This window comes from Lithobates pipiens, unplaced genomic scaffold (genome assembly GCF_037356315.1).
Source record: "Lithobates pipiens isolate NorthernLeopardFrog02 unplaced genomic scaffold, aLitPip1_a1.2 Scaffold_30, whole genome shotgun sequence".
Lineage (NCBI taxonomy): Eukaryota > Metazoa > Chordata > Amphibia > Anura > Ranidae > Lithobates > Lithobates pipiens.
Genome location: NW_027507791.1, coordinates 41567011 through 41584233, shown reverse-complemented (window position 1 = coordinate 41584233; position 17223 = coordinate 41567011). Strand labels below are relative to the sequence as shown.

General features: G+C 43.0%; 1 protein-coding gene across 4 annotated transcripts in view; it reads left to right on the top strand.

Moving 5' to 3' along the window:
- LOC143942701 (NACHT, LRR and PYD domains-containing protein 3-like) overlaps positions 1-9878 on the top strand; it is a 62255-nt gene extending 52377 nt beyond the window's left edge. For all 4 annotated transcript variants that reach the window (XM_077464079.1, XM_077464081.1, XM_077464078.1 and 1 more), the window contains 4 exons: positions 1332-1418; positions 5330-5500; positions 6705-6869; positions 9697-9878. In XM_077464079.1, coding sequence (XP_077320205.1) covers positions 1332-1418; positions 5330-5500; positions 6705-6869; positions 9697-9835 — 562 coding nt within the window. In that variant the 3' untranslated portion in view covers positions 9836-9878. The remainder of the gene's footprint in view (positions 1-1331; positions 1419-5329; positions 5501-6704; positions 6870-9696) is intronic.
- The last annotated feature ends 7345 nt before the right edge of the window (positions 9879-17223 follow it).

Sequence of the window (17223 nt, the reverse complement as noted above, 5' to 3'; positions counted from 1 at the left end):
AGACACGCGGGGCTGCCACTCATTCTGAATGACACCCCCATGCATCTCAGCCCACAGCGTGCTTGCGGGGGTGGGAACCGCAGGGAAACCGCATGGTCAAAAAGACTGTGTGGTTTCCCTGCGGTCGCATTTTTTAAAAAGTGCATGCACCTTTTTTTGTGGAAAATGCAGGCACAGGAGCCCATTCAAATAAATAGGCTGTTGTGCCCTTTGCAAACACGGGCAGAAGTGTCAATCAAGCATAATTGTTGTCGGCAGTAGCGGCTCAATATTTTGGTGAGGCGGCAAACCAACACCACACCCCCCGACGGGAGACGCTGGGGAGTAGGGGGGCTGTTCCATACACCGGGAGACAGACAGACGGGAAGGCCTCCTTACTTTAGGAGGCAGATGCCTGGCATGGCCGAGCTGGGGGGTGCTGGATGTGGCTGAGCCCCTGCAGGTGAGCCATCCCTGGATACCTCGCACGGTGGCCGTTGCTTCTCCTCCCGGCTCAACAGGAAGTGCGTCCTAAGACTCCCTGGCCAATCGAGTCTTAGGAGCCACTTCCTGATTGGCCGGGAGGTGAATCAGGAAGACAATAGCGAATATTAACTCCCTATTGTCACACAATTGGGTGGGATCAGGGCGCAGTGCTCAGCGCCCCAAGCCCACCATTTTTTTAAGCCAATTAGAGACTCAGGTTCTAATCATGTGCTTCTAAAAAATAAACCCCACTGGATGGGGGGGGGGGGGGCATGGGCCGCCATTGCTTGTCGGTATCTCTGTAAATATATATATATTTTGCTATCTCGGTGACTCAACAGCAAGTGAGTGGTAATCTCCCTGAACAAAGCAGATCCTTCCACTAGAGCCAAAACCAATTGGAAAAAAAAGGGTTTGGGTGTAGTCTAATTTTAAATGTATTGTATTTGCTAAAACCCAACTCCGGACAATTTTTTTTTTTGTTTTTTTGGATAGTGTGTAGAAAGTAATGGGAGGTCTTTCCAACGGGACACAGACAACGACCAAGGTTTAGAACTCATGACAATGTTTTTATTGTTGTCCATGCCTTCCTGTCCTGATACAGCATCACAGGAAGAGAAATTAAGGGAGCTGGGGGCAAATATCTTAAATGGGGTCACATAAAAACCCAAGAAAAATGTTAACCCTTTCTAAAACAAAAAAAATATTGGCTTGGGTTTATATAGTTTATAAGGTTAAAAAAAAAAGACACAGATTCTATTCAGTGATGGACCAGTGATGGTTAGGCTTTGAATGTATGAATGTAGATCTGAATTTTTAGAAGTAGAGTCCTAACACAATTTTCTTACTTTAATCTACCTTAATAGACTGAATTTGAATCAACTGAAGGATGAAGACATCCATTCTATAGCTAAGGCGTTAGCTCATCCTGATTGCAGAATTCAGAATCTCAGGTAACCTACAACTTGGAGAATCTAAAATACTTTTGGAAAATTTGAATTGTGTGATATCTCCCGTCTTTCTACATCTTAGCACTGACTCCTTAGATTTGGTACAGTTAAAAAATATATTGAGACGTTGGCCATAACCAGGCAGACTAAGGTCCCTAACGAAATCTATTGAGTCCCCATCTACACTAAACAACATGGATGGACAAATCTCTCTTGCTGGTTATTGTATTTTGACAGCTGGCACCCACGGTTTTCAGAATACCCAAACAGTGGTTGCAACTGATTGGCTGCAGTTACTGCTCAGCCATCAATTTACCACCCAATTTTCAGACCAAAGGATATTGGGCAGAGTGGTGCTGATAGCACCATCCATGACTTGAATTTCAACTGGTTCTTTAGGAACCTGCCAAAATTCACTCAGTGTATAGTCAGCTTAAGGGCTCCAGTGCAGTGGTATGACCTTACCAGGAGGAGGATAGCCCTGGTATGTGAGCTGTAAGTCATGTGTCTAGCCTCACTTCTGATCCTGGAGTTCTCCATGCAGCGTTAGCCCTTGTACACTCGACAACAAAATCCGCCAGATTTTGTCCCACGGATTTTGTCCGAAACTGGTGTTGCATACACACGGTCGGACAAAGTTGTCGGAAAATCCGATCGTTCAGAACGTGATGACGTTATTTAGTTACGACGGGACTACGTTCAGGCTAGTAGCCAATAGCTTTGGTCTAGGAATTTGATCTGAGCATGCGTGGCACTTTGTCCGATCGGACATTCTCTACAAACGGTCGGACAAAGTCCAATCGGATCGTGTTGTCAGAAAATTTTATAGCCCAGCTCTAAAACTTTGTCGGTCGGATATTCTGACGGAAACAGTCCGATGGAGCCCACACATGGTCAGATTATCCGACAACACGGTCCGATCGGACATTTTCCGTCGTAATGTCCAACCGTGTGTACAAGGGCTTAGAGTGACATTAAAGTCAGATTATTTAAGAAAAAATCCTCCTCTTCTCAGGTCCCCCACTGATGTTCCAGGCCCTTCCTCCTGCTAATTGCCCCCAGAGCAAGCAGCTTACTATAGGGTCACCCGAGCAGGCTCGCTCCCAAGCCGCTTCTCTGTGCATCCATTAATACATGGAGCATGTTCAGCCAATAAGGAGTAAGAGACCCAGGAATGCCAGTGCTCTCGTGCACATCTCTGAATTGAGATGGGGCTCAGGTAATTATTAGAGGGAGGTCTGGGGGGCTGCTGCACATAGAAGGCTTTTACAACCACTTTAAGGAGAAAGAACGCAATAAAACACCACTGGTTCCCATGAAGTTCATAGTATGGAGTAAACCCTGTGGTGGCCAGCAGGAGTTAGGTATACCATTTGATGAAGTCATGTGTTCGGTGACGCAACGCGTCAGGAAAAGAGCCAGGTGACATCACTTCTGGTCGCGGCCGAGACCGGAAGTTCCTTTGTTAGTGAAGCTGTACAGCGCTATTTTAACTGTGAGTTATTACATTTTTTTAGATAAATTTTGTTTGAATACTACACCAAGGAACCCTTTTTTATTGCATGTAAGCTGCATATGATGGTAAAGAAGAACCCGGAAAGTGATTTATAAGTCATTGTTGTCCAAATTTGACTGGATATCTCTGAAAAGGATTTGATCATTGTGGAACCAGGATTTCATCCTCACAGAGGCTTGACTTGAACTGTAGGGGTCTCTGTCTGAGATGAGAGGCTGGGGCAAACCACTAGTGGGGGAAGCATTTGGATGAATTGAATTTTCCCTCTTTCCTTGCACAAAGTACTTTACTTTATGAACTTTATGATTGAACTTTATGAGTGGACAAGTTCACATGTATTTCACTGTATTGTCACTTTGGAGCATCTGCACTTTAATGTTGAAGAGTCGCTATAACAATTTTTAATATTTTATACATTTTTTCATCATCTGCACTGCATTGAAAAATTTGTTTACTTTATTATATTTACACTGGATTTTGATTATTGCACATTATCTCTTGTTTAGGATATACTGCATTTACTATTTATGATTCATTTTAGTTTTATTGAGTAAGCGCTACATTATTCTGTTTTTTATTGGTATTTTGTGGGAGCACGTCTTATGTTGGCAGCTACTTATTCGATTTTCACTTGGTTTGCACATTAGTATTTTCTTTTTCAAGAGTTAGGCATAACCTCTCTCTGCTCTGAATCTATTAAACATGTGCCAAAAAAAGTCCAACGTTCAATAAAAACCAATGTATTAGATCAGATGGCAATGGTTCTGATGGGAAGTACCACCTGAACTGAAATAGCTGTCAGTAGTTATGACCTTTAGATGTTTAACCTGACCTAACAGTAGACTAAATGGACAGTTTAACCTGAATTAAACAAATTGCAGTAATTAAGATGATAAGGACACTAGGACATACAGTACATAGTAATATTTTAAAGCAGAGGTCTCCAAACTTTTCAAACAAAGGGCCAGTTTACTGTCCTTCAGACTTTAGGGGAGCCGGATAATGGCCAGTGAGGGTAGAAAATGTCCCATGCCCAGCATCAGTGAGAATAAACAAGGCCATAGGGTTGGTGGTCAGCAGAAGTGCTCTATGATTGGTATTAGTTGGAGGAATAGTACACCATCATTACTATTAATGGAAGGAGTAGTGCCCCATCTTCGGTGTTGGTGAGAGGAATAATGCGACATCAATGGTGTCAGTGGGAAGAACAGTGCCCCATTATTGGTGTCAGTGAAAGGAGTAGTGCCCTACTATTGGTGTCGATGGGAACAATAGTGCCCCATCATTGGGTGGAATAGTACCCCAGGGGCCACATAAAGGCTAGCAAAGTGCCGCATTTGGCCCTTGAGCCGCAGTTTGGAAAACCCTGGTTTAAAGGATCAGCCCAACCTACAAAATTGAGGTATACTTAGCCCCTGGTTTCTTACATACCTTAGATAACCCAACAACAACATCTCTCTTCCAATTTCTGACTGTTGCTATCCATATGGGAGTTTTGGGTGTTTTGGTGCACCTCAGTTCTTGCCTGCATCCATTATTCTGAGGATGACCCCCATTACTCTGAAGGCTCAAAATAATAAGCAGGCTCTGAGAATTGGGCATAACTCCAGAAATGCGCCAGCCAGTGATGGTGACACTCTGATGCAAAGAGAGTTAGGAGGTAGTTTAGGGATACGTCTGGAAAACTGATGTAGAGTTAAAAAACGTTCATACATGTGGATTAGATGAGCTTTTTACCTTTTCATGTTGTGAGTAGTTTTTGTATTACATATCATGCTTTTCTAGAGGCAGCCACTGCGCGCATACAATGAACGTCCAGTCAGTGCAAAGTGGTGGGGGGGGGGCATTTTATAACACTGATATTACTGATGCATATATTGGATTTTACCAGTACTAAGATGCAATGGCTGTATTAATTTTATTTTTTTCAGGCTTAACTTCAGAAAACTACCTGTTGATCCTGTCAGAAACCCAGTGTCCTTGTAACTTCCTGTGCACTGAGCTGAAATTTCAAGAAATGTTATCAGCATTCCCAACTGTCTACTGTATACTACCTATGTAATAGATATAAGAAAGAGGGGAAGGTGTTAGAAGTCCAAATTAAGAGATGCACATCCGTAGATACAGCAGTTAGTGAGCATTGTTAAACTAGGACAGGAAATTGGTTAGTGACAGGATCACAAGGTGAAATAAAAAAAATAAAATAAAAAATGAATGCTAATGTGGCCCTCACATCTAAGGACTGCTAAGTTGCATTATATTATATTTTCTTTTGGGTTTTGAGTTTACCCTTTAAGACAATGTAAATGTTTTTATTTTATTTTTTATCAAATGCTTGTCATGTAAACAATCAATCATTAATTTCATTTTCAGTGATTTCCTTTTTTATCCTCTACAGTTTGACTAATAATGATTTGACCAGCAAGTGCTGCTCTACCTTGGCATCTGCAATCTATAAAAACGTTTCCCTGATGTCTCTGGACTTGACTTTTAACAATCTGACGGGTCCCCACTTCAGTGACCTCATTGCCGCTCTGTCCAGCCCAACATGTAGCGTAAAGCATCTTGAGTAAGTGTACAAACTTAAAGAGGACCCCCCTGTAGAACTATCAATGCTCATGTTCCCTTTTGTATTCATTTTCACAGGTTTCCATTCTTCCTCTGTGATATCAAAGCTTTTGCACCTCCATTTTTGCCATACTGTGCATGCATGAGATGAAGTGCATGACATCATGCGCCACATGTGTGCATGTCATATGGTATCATATGCATCTGTTTAAAAAAAGAAGCCTGAGATATTGTGGAGAAAGGTTTTTTAACACCAACAAATGAGTGTAATTTTTTAAGCGCATGTCCAAGATAAGGTGCATGATGCCGTGCCTGAATGAGAAAGATGTCATCTATATAGCGCATCCAGCACTAAAATCCAGAGCAAGTGTAGTGTGACAGTACTGTGATATCTTGCAGGATCTTACATTTTAGGTAGGAGATTTCCTCGAAGGAAATGGTGATCTGGCCTTCCCTGGGAGCCTATTGTGTGACTGCGACTACGTTGCTATTGCCTTCAGGGAAATCAAGATAAGGTGCATGATGCCATACCTGAATGAGAAAGATGTCATCTATATAGCGCATCCAGCACTAAAATCCAGAGCAAGTGTAGTGTGACAGTATTGTGATATCTTGCAGGATTTACATTTTAGGTAGGAGATTTCCTCGAAAGAAATGGTGATGTGGCCTTCCTTGGGAGCCTATTGTGTGACTGCGACTACGTTGCCATTGCCTTCAGGGAAATCAAGATAAGGTGCATGATGCCATGCCTGAATGAGGAAGATGTCATCTATATAGCGCATCCAGCACTAAAATCCAGAGCAAGTGTAGTGTGACAGTACTGTGATATCTTGTAGGATCTTACATTTGAGGTAGGAGATCTCCTTGAAGGAAATGGTGATGTGGCCTTCCCTGGAAGCATTTGTGTGACTGCGACTACGTTGCCATTGCCTTCAGGGAAAGCAAGAAGTGAAAACAAGAAAAGGTAGGTTAAGTAAAATTTAGATACTTATACTGCTCCTGCTTTAAAAATAAAATAAAAATACATTTGGGATATAATGAATATAGAGCTGAAATAATTTGTATCTTTTATTCCGCCTTCTCAATGCGGAAATTCAAACCCAAATTTAAAAAATAAATAAATAAATAAAAGACACAAAAGCAACGTGGTTTCTCTTGTTCATATAATAAAACCTGTAACCTCCTTTTTTTTGTTTTTCTTTCAGGCTTTGTGCCCTCAAACTGACTCATGACGATTCTAAGTGTTTGGTCTCCCTGAGTAACAACAAAAACCTTGAGTACCTAAATCTGAGCCATAATAGCATCACTGATGCTGGTTCAGGACACTTAAAGGACCTTATAGAGAAATCCTCCAGCCTGAAAAAGTTCATGTGAGTAGTGTGAACAAAGAATCCAGCAATGAGACCAACTGCAATAACATTAAGGATTTCTTTCCCTTCCTGTGCAACATCAAAATATTTTGGCTTGTAAAGAAAGAGACGCTCCACCATTTGCACTTTTTTGGAAATTTCAAACTAGGACAATGAAATTTTTTTTAAAGTAGCATTTGTGTAGCACTGTGTTGTTGAATTATTTCTGTGTACGATCCAAAAGCAGCCACCACCCTATTGGGGGATGTTCAGGGGAGGGGAGGGCTGGGAACATTTGGCCCTATAGAAATGTATCCAAGTGGTTCTTTCATAGTACGAAGGCTAAACTTCGTCAAGTTTACTAAGGTGCTTCAGTAACTGGTGGCAATGGTGAAGGCTGGGTGTTTTCAAGGGGCAAGGTTCATCGCTACACATCTTTTCATGTTATCTAGCACCAGCCTCCTTTGTAGCTTCTCTGCGTTTGGTCAAATGACATCACAGAGTTGGCGCGGAAAGACTCTGGGAAGCAAGTAGCTCTATAATCTTAAGCATGTCACTGACTGCATGCCCTACTCTAATCAATGTCTCATTGTAAAGTATCTCCAATCAGGGCCACCAGCCCCATTTATCTTATTAGTACTGGCTAATAAGAAGAACTGTCATGTACTTGAAGGGAGACTTAGCTGGGGAGGTCGGCCTCTCTTGTATCTCCAACCCAGGTCCAGCTGAGAGTGGAACAGAGGGAGCTGAGGGACAGGAGGAACACGAGTGTCTGCAGGTGTAGACCCAGAAACACTTGCAGCAGAGGATGCGACCTTGGGAAGGCAGGAGACCCATCAGATTAGGAAGGGAAGCCATGCACCGTAGATCATCTGGGGTTAAGGAGGCACTCTGCTTGTACTGCGGAACTGGAACATCTGGCGATGTAGTGTTTCTGGCAGACTTGCAGCAGAAAGTCATAGCAGGTCGTATGATCGTAGTTGCAGACACTTGAATGGCAGTGTTGAGCCAAGCAGGGAACAGGAGCAAGGTCCCTAGGATAGCCGGGTTCGGTAGCAGGTGGACAGCAAGGAACCAAGGCATTAGGCAGAAGCAGGGTCAGACAGAAGCCGAGATCAAGAACCAATAGTCAGGAATATAACAGAGTCAAAAAGCAGGGTCAAGGAAAGCCAAGTTCAGCAACAGGTATCCAACAGGATATCGGCAGGGTTCAGGGTTTCTGGAAACAGCTGAAGACCAGTCAGCATTATTCTGGAGTCAAGGCACCCTTTAAATAGACTGTCTGGCGCCAATTGGGATTAAGGACCCGCTCTCACATGTGCATGCAGTCCATCGCGCCTGTGCATGCTCATTGGTGCCAATAGGTATCTGCAGTCGCCCGTGAGAGCCCGCATGTGCACGAGTGTGCGCCGGGTATATTCTGATAGTTGTCTTAAAAGAACAAGTTCCCCAATTCTCCCCAGCCTAGTCCTCTGCTATTTAAATATTTCTGGCCATCATAAACACTCAAAATGCATTTCCATGGGAACATCAAGAACTGTAGGCAGCTGCAGTTTCATTTTTGTTCACTGCAGGTAGTGCTCAACTGCAGCGGCATCGGATAGGAAGCCAAGAGGGACATGGTTTCTCTGTGGTTCTTGGGTCACAGGGGCAGCAAGAGAACCAGAGAATTGTGAGCATCCATCCCATCAGGAGAGGCAGTGGCTGTGCCCAAAAGAACATAATATGCCACCTTAATCTTTATACAATAAGAACATTTATTAAAGGTTCCAGAAAAGTCAACATGTTTCGATTGTCTTCCCCACAAAGCCACTGCCGTTGTTTCTGTGGCCCTGACAGTAAAAGGATTAGTATTTGGTAGTGTGTAGAAGGGTTACATCCTCTATGGGGCTTTCATTGCCTTCCATGCCTCCCTGGGGAGATTTACTCTTGCTGTTGGTCTTAGGGACCATTGTCACAGACATAGAAAGTAATGAAAAACTCACACTTTTTGACTTGTCACTGGAACAGGAGGCAAATCTTCTAATGAAGAACCTGTTCTGTAGACAACTGTCCTAATACAGTACTTTGAATGGATACCTTCTTACGTCCTGCCGTATATCTGGGACAGAAAGTGAAAGGAAATCTCCACAACTGGACAATGCAAATGGTTAGGGTCCATCAGGTAAAGCCAATGCGTTTTGGGGGAAGGCCTTTAACTTTACTTGATTAATTTTCAAATTGACCTCTAAGCGATATGAACCTTTGTACTAAGTGCTCCTCAATACCCACCCCAGAGTTTGTCAACTGCTGAATGTCCTATTTGTCACAAAAGTAGAAGCCTAGGACCAGAACAAGGTCAACCTAATCTACACTTTGAGTATCGGCTACTTGGAAGGAAGACTCCCCCATTGTACAGCCGTGATAACTATGCCTTGCTTGTATTGATCCTGTACCATCACACATCAGACAGTTATGGGCCGGGTGGCCCTTGACCAAGCTGTATTGCTTAAACTGTAGTAGAGGAAAGAGGGGTTGGAACTTGGTGGTGGGACTGCCAAGATTAGAAAAAAAACAGCTGAACGGTTAAACATTGTTTTTTTAGCAAGTATGAGAGAATGCACAGCTATTATAAAAATAATTATTATGAGATTATTATTAGATTATATTATGAGATTATAATATTTAATTATTAAACTTATTGTGTTAAATTACAAATTCAGTTATTAGCTATTGTTTTGTTTTTTTTGAAAATAATAAAAATAAACAAAAAATTTGGCTACTTATTTGGAACGAGTGGTTGGATGTATCTACCTGGTCTTTATATGTGGTTTCTATTTAACTTAATGTTCTTGTCTCCATCTCCTAGGGTTGGTGCCAATGGATTTTCTGAAGGCGTAGTTAAGGAGCTGCAGGACCTTATAAACGCCCGTCAAGGTCTCATAATTGAGGTATGGCAAAGCCATGCTGAGAATACAGCACTTCCTGAAAATGTGACGAGTATATAAGTGTTTTATATTGCAATATTTATTAAAAAACACAGATATTGTACAGTCTTTTTCTTTTTTTTTGGAGGGAAGGGGATAATAAAGTTGGTTTACAATAACAAGCTTTTGTCACTCCTGATTGAACACATTATGATTGGATGGTCACATGTGAAGCAATATGGTATAACCAACATTGATGAGTTTCTGTATCATTTATTCCCACCTAGTTTTCCTTTTGTCTCTAACTTATCCCACCATACCTACGATCCTCAATATACCAGGGTAACTTGCATACAAGACTAGGTTAGTGTCTAGATAGGTTCCCTGCAAGACATCAAGCATGAAAACCTTTTTCACAAAAAAATAATTAAAAATAGTTACTGTGGGGAAAAACATTATTTGATCCCCTGCAGATTTGATAAGTTTGCCCACTTACGAAGAAATGAAGGGTCTATAATTTTTTAATCATAGGTATATGTTAAATGATAGAGACAAAATTTCAACCAAAAATCCATATAAAACAAATAATACAAATATTATGAATGGAGTTGCAGTTCAGTGAGTAAAATAAGTATTTGATCCCCAAGCAAAACATGACTTAGTACTTGGTGGAGAAGTTGGCAAGCACAGAGTTAAAACGTTTCTTGTAGTTGGTTACCAGGTTTGCATACATGTCAGGAGGGATTTTGGTCCACTCTTCTTTACATATCTTCTCAAAATTATTAAGGTTTCTTAACTGTCTCTTGGCAGCTCCCTCCATACATTTTCTATAGGATTAAGGTCTGGAGACTGGCTAGGCCACTCCATGACCTTAAGTTGCTTCTTCTTGAGCCACAACTTTGTTGCCTTGGCGGTATGTTTTGGGTCATTGTCATGCTGGAAAACCCATCCACAAACAATCTTCAGTGTTCTGGATGAGGGAAAAAGATTCTCATCCAAGATTTTACAATACATGGCCCCATACATTAGCCTCACAATGTGGCAAAGTCGACCTGTACCTTTATCAGAGAAACAGCACCAAGGCATAATGTTTCCACCTGCTTGGCAGTAGGAATGGTGTTTTTAGGGTCATAGTTAGCATTTTTCTTCCTCCAAACACGGTGAGTCAAGTTAATGCCAAAAAGCAAAATTTTCGTCTCATCTGACCACAGCAGTTTCTCCCAATCCTTCTCTGAATGAAAAAGATGTTCATTGGAAAATTTCAGACAGGCCCGTACATGTGCCTTGTTGAGGAGGGGGACCTCGCAGGCACTGCAGGATTTCAATTAATGGCAGCATATTGTGTTACCAATGGTTTGTTTGGTGACTGGGGTCCCAACTGCCTTGAGATCATTCACAAGCCCCTCCCGTGTAGTTCTGAGCTGATCCCTCACTTTTCTCATGATCATCCTTACCCCATGAGGTGAAATCTTGCATGAACCTCCAGACCGAAGGTGATTGATGGTTATTTTGTATTTCTTGCATTTACTAATAATTGCTCCAACAGTTGTCTTCAGTTCTTCTCACCAAGCTTCTTGCCAGGGGCATCAGGAGGGGGTGGCTAGGGGGGCTGAATCCCCAAATGTGACCCCCTAAATCCCAGAGTGTCAGCTCTGCAGGGTCTTTGTTGTTAGCCCCGAGCTCTACAGCGAGTTGCCGGGACCAATCTGATCCCAAGCGCTGCCGAGTGTGGCCGAGTGCGGCCGAGTGCCAGAGCAGGTCCCGCCTTCTGGAGCCTGCACGTCTATGATGGACGTCCCACTGGTCCAATTCCGGGACATGTGATGTCCATCATAGGCGCTGTTGGCTCCAGAAGGCGGGAATTACAAAGCGGCTGCCGCGCCACATCCCCGCTTGCCGCTCGGGCGAGCCTCTCTCCTCTCCTCCTCTCCTCTTTGGCTCCTCCTCTGAGGACTGGCTGCTGTGACACCACGGCTGAGACAGGTCAGTGTGTGTTAATGTCAGTGTAGGTAGGTCAGTGTATGTAAATGTCAGTGTAGGTAGGTCAGTGTAGGTAGGTCAGTGTGTGTTAATGTCAGTGTAGGTAGGTCAGTGTGTGTTAATGTCAGTGTAGGTAGGTCAGTGTGTGTTAATGTCAGTGTAGGTAGGTCAGTGTATGGTAATGTCAGTGTAGGTAGGCCAGTCAGTGTAGGTAGGTCAGGCAAGTCAGTGTAGGTAGGTCTCTACCGTTAGTGTATGTAGGTCAGTGTATGTATATGTCCAGTGTATGTAGGTCAGGCAGGTGAGTGTAGGTAGGTTAGTGTATGTAAGTCACTACTGCCAGTGTCAAGGCCCAGCCAAAAAAAATGTTGCGTACAACACCCCCCCCCCCCCCCCGTTTCAGGCCTTGGACTCTGGGCTGAAGCCCCTGCTCCTTTTGCCACCTAGCAATGCCCCTGGTCTTGTAGCCAATTCCAGGCTTGTGCAGGTCTACAATCTTGTCCTTCATGTCCTTTGACAGCTCTTTGGTCTTGCCCATGATGGTGAGTAGGGATGAGCCGAACACCCCCCAGTTCAGTTCGCATCAGAACATGTATTTTTTGCTAGAAAATTACTTAGAACCCCCAAATATATATATATATATATATGCATACAAACACACACACACACACACACACACACACATATATATATATATATATATATATATATTATATATATATATATATATATATATATATATATATATATATATATACATATAAACATATATATATATATATATATATATATATACACATATACACACATATATACACATATTGCAACAATCGCTATTTTATTCTCTAGATTCTCTGCTAAAAATATATATATATATATATATACATATATATGTATATATATATTTTTAGCAGAGAATCTAGAGAATAAAATAGCGATTGTTGCAATATTTTATGTCACACGGTATTTGTGCAGCGGTGTTTTAAACATGACTTTTTGGAAAAAAGACACTTTCATGAATTCAAAAAAATGAAACAGTAAAGTTAGCCCAATTTTTTTATATAATGTGAAAGATGATGTTACGCCAAGTAAATAGATACCAAACATGTCACGCTTTATAATTATATGCCTGTTGCCACTGCCTGTTGCCCTGCCTCTGCCCCCGAGCCTACTACTCCATCTGCAAGTTCTGCAAGCAACACTTACAGGCACTCGTGTTCCTCCTGGCCCTAGCCCACCATCTGTTCCACCTTCAGTGGGGCTTGGGCTGGAGATATAATGGAGGCCAACCTCATCATATCAGACTCCTACTAGGTACGTGAAAGATATATTCCTGAAAGGAGGGGTCGCTTCCTATGGTCTGTATGCATCTAGATGGAAACAATAAAATCTGCAGATAATAACCAAATAATTCCAAAACAGGGCGAAGCACTGCCATGAGGGATAATCCAAAACCGGAGAGTCATAATGGAGAGTACTCAAGCAACAAAGCCAAGCTGCCTTCCTGGCTACCACACACAGAGTCCTGTGTCTAGACCGGTAATACGGTCCTTGGAAAATAAACAGATAACAAATGGCCCCTGGGAGACAGCCTAACACCGGGCAATAAGTTCATAGTCTGATTGATAGGTGGAGAAAGCAGAGTGTGAGAGAGAGCTCATCGCTATGCTGCTTCTCCTTTCTCTGTCCGGTCACAGGTTGGGGGTGTGCGTCCGGGATGACCTTGGCTTAGAGGAGGTGGGTTTTATGATGCTGGCCATCAGACTGAGGACATCTTGTGGCAGAAAAAAGTACTGCAGTGGAAATGTCTGAATTAACCTCTTGACGGTGGCTGCTCGGTGGGTGGACCTTGACGCCGAGCGGCCACATATATATGCAGCCCTGTTAAAACATCTTACCATGCCAAGAGTGTGTTCCCTGCAGATAGCAGGGATTGGTAAGCTCCCAATGCATAATTGCAATTGGGAGCTTTCTGGTCATGTGACAGCACACATCGGTCACAGCGCTAACATGACCTGAATGCCACCTCCTCCTCCCGAGGTTTTGGAATTCCTAAAGGGCCGGGAGGCAGTCGGCGCAAAGGTGTTAAAGTTGAATATTGGCGCAGAAATTTTTTCTTTTTATTATTTTATTGGCCATTCATTTTATCTTGGTATTTCTTGATGGAGTTCTGCTTTATAAAGAAATACAAAAAAAAATGGCATAATAAAGACAAAAAAAAAACTAAGATGGGAAGGGAATAAAAGATACGCCTACCATAATGGCAGCTTAAGAATTTATACCGCTGTCTATTTGGCAAATCAAATTTTATGTTGTATTCATCTAGAGCCAATTGTTTTATAAAATACTTTTTTTCTAGTTATGATAGACCTTGAAGGGGTTCGCTGTCAAGTTTCCATCGGCACTTCTGTAGACATTGTGAGCTAGAACACACAAAGGTGGGTGGGGACACCCGGTTTTTCCCAAGGGGATTATGGTGAGGAAATCTCAGTCTTGGAGTATCTGATGCACAGAAAAGGTCAGGGGGCTGACTCAGCTCACCCGGCTCCAACTATACCTAAAACATCCTTCTTGTTGAACTGGCCCTGTAAGAAAATATTGCTGGAGAAAGGTTTATGGTGCATATCCATTGTAAAAGCTCAGATGACAACGCTATCAAATGAAACCTTAAACAAAGACATCTAAAAGTGAAACTTGGTAAGGAGACATTGCTTCTCCTCCCCCTACCGTGGATCAGTTTTCGGGCATACAGACCTGCGGAAACCTTCTGCTGAATGAACAGGTAAGCCGGCCTGAGATTGCAAGATCTAACAGAAAAACCAGACTGGTGATTTATTTCTGGGATGAACAATATGGCCACCTGGATACAACCAGAATGGCCGGGGACTAGAGGGAGTGATAACCTTGTACAGGTAGGTGGAGGACCTGGAGGAGGTGGAAGGAGCACATGGTACCCTTGGCTGAGATGACTCATTGGGGTTGATTTACTAAAGTCAAAAGGACTATGCACTTTGCTTCCAAGTGCAGTTGCTCCGGAGCTTAGTAAAGGAGCATAAGCTCTGTTGACTTCCATCATCCAATCATATGCAAGCAAATATTTAAATTTTTTTGTTCCCTTGCATGTGATTGGGTACTCTTTGCAAAGTGAAGCCTTAGCTCATTTACTAAGCTCTGGAGCAACTGCGCTTGCAGAGGGCAACTGTACTTTGCACAGTGCACACAGTCTATTTGCCTTTAGTAAATCAACCCAATAGCGTCAGTTGCATCATCATCTGCTATTGTGATCTGCAGCAAGATATTGGACTGCTGCTAATTGGTGCAAATCATTTCTTGATGCTTTGCCCATGTCACGCCACATTCGGCTACCCATCACATTTTGCTACCCGGTGGAGTGCGCATGTGCGACGACGCCATATGCTTTCCAACACTGTTGTGAAACCACTTTGCCACAGGGCCCCTCGCGGGCTCGCTTCGCTGGCCACACTTCGGGCCACGGCCACGCTTCGCTCGCCAGGCTTCGGCCACGCCCCCGCTTTGCTCTGCATAATTCTAATCTAATGGCGTGTACACACGATCGGAACTTTGGTCGGAAAAATCTCTGATGGTTTTCCCGACGGAATTCCGACGGGATTTCGCTCAAGCTGTCTTGCATACACACGGTCACACCAAATTCCGACCGCCAAGAACGCGGTGACGTACAACACGTACGACGGGACTAGAAAAAGTAGCCAATAGCTTCCATCTCGTAGTTGAATCTGAGCATGCGTGAGTTTTTGCGCATCGGATTTGCATGCACACGATCGGAATTTCCGATAGAAAGTTTTGAGAACAATTTTTGCTGGCGGGCCTACACACGCTCGCATTTTATGATGAAAAGCTCTCATCGGCCTTTTGCTGGCTGAAATTCCGATCGTGTGTATGTGGCATAACTCCACTTGGATGGTATGGCTTGAACCTGGACTCAGGGGTGCGGCCACAAAATTCTGCGTAAGCGCAGATCGCCACAGTGTTGGAATGCATATGGTGGCGTCACGCGTGCGCAGTCCAGCAGGGTAGCCAAATGTGATGGGTCGCCATATGTGACGAAACACCCATACACTTAATGCTTACCGCCTCTGACCTCAGTACTGCTCTTTAAATATTTATTGTGGGAAGAGGAGGCGTTGCTATGTTATTTTCCATATACTTCCATATTGCTACATCCTTCCTATTAGATAATGATTTTGCTCTTCCATGATTGGCAGCTCCCTGAATATCATACAGACTAATATTTTTTTTCTTAACATTTTGTATAGGAGATATACCCAACTCACCCAAATAACTGAGGCAGAATATTATTGTTGAGGTCTCTTTTTTTTTTTTATGCAACCCAGAATTAGATCTCAGACAATGAAGAAGACCATTCTATGAGAAATTCTGTACTTTAATTTTAAATACCAAGAGATTGTGATTGGTAGATCTGGCCACAGTGCCATCAGCACACAGACTAATGCAATACCCTAAGCATCGCCTTCATACTAATTAGCAGAAGCACAAGATCTGTGTTATCTCCCTTGTCAGAACGGAGATCTGCCTTGTTTACACAGGCAAATCCCCATTCTGTCACTGCGGGGAACGATCGTGGGTTGGCCGGCGGACATCGAGTCTGCAGGACCCACTGATTGGCTCCCCTGCTGGGAGGGGTGTACTCACTTTTGTGCAATACCGTAGATCTTTCTTTCTCTCTCTCTCTCTATAAATATATATATATATATATATATATATACAGGATCTCACAAAAGTAAGTACACTCCTCACATTTTTTGGCAATATTTTCTTCTCATGTGACAGCACTGAAGAAATTACACTTGTCTACAATGTAAAGTAGTGAGTGTACAGCTTGTATAACAGTGTAAATTTCCTGTCCCCTCAAAATAACTCAACACACAGCCATTAATGTCTAAACCGCTGGCAACAAAAGTCAGTAGACCCCTAAGGGAAAATGTCCAAATAGGGCCCAATTAGCCATTTTTCCTCCCTGGTGTCATGTGACTCATTAGTGTTACAAGGTCTCAGGTGTGAATGGGGAGCAGGTGTGTTAAATTTGGTGTTATCGCTCTCACTCTATCATAATGGTCACTGGAAGTTCAACATGGCACTTCATGGCAAAGAACTCTCTGAGGATCTGAAAAAAAGAATTGGTGCTCTACATAAAGATGGCCTAGGCCAGTGATGGCGAACCTTGGCACCCCAGATGTTTTGGAACTACATTTCCCCTGATGCTTATGCACTCTGCAGTGTAGTCGAGCATCATAGGAAATGAAGTTCCAAAACATCTGGGGTGCCAAGGTTCGCCATCACTGGCCTAGGCTATAAGAAGATTGCCAAGACCCTGAAACTGAGCTGCAGCACGGTGGCCAAGACCATACAGCGGTATCAGGGCCGTCTTTAAGGCAGGGCAAAAGGGGCAGCTGCCCTGGGCCCTGTCATTGTTGTGGGGCCCAAAGCAG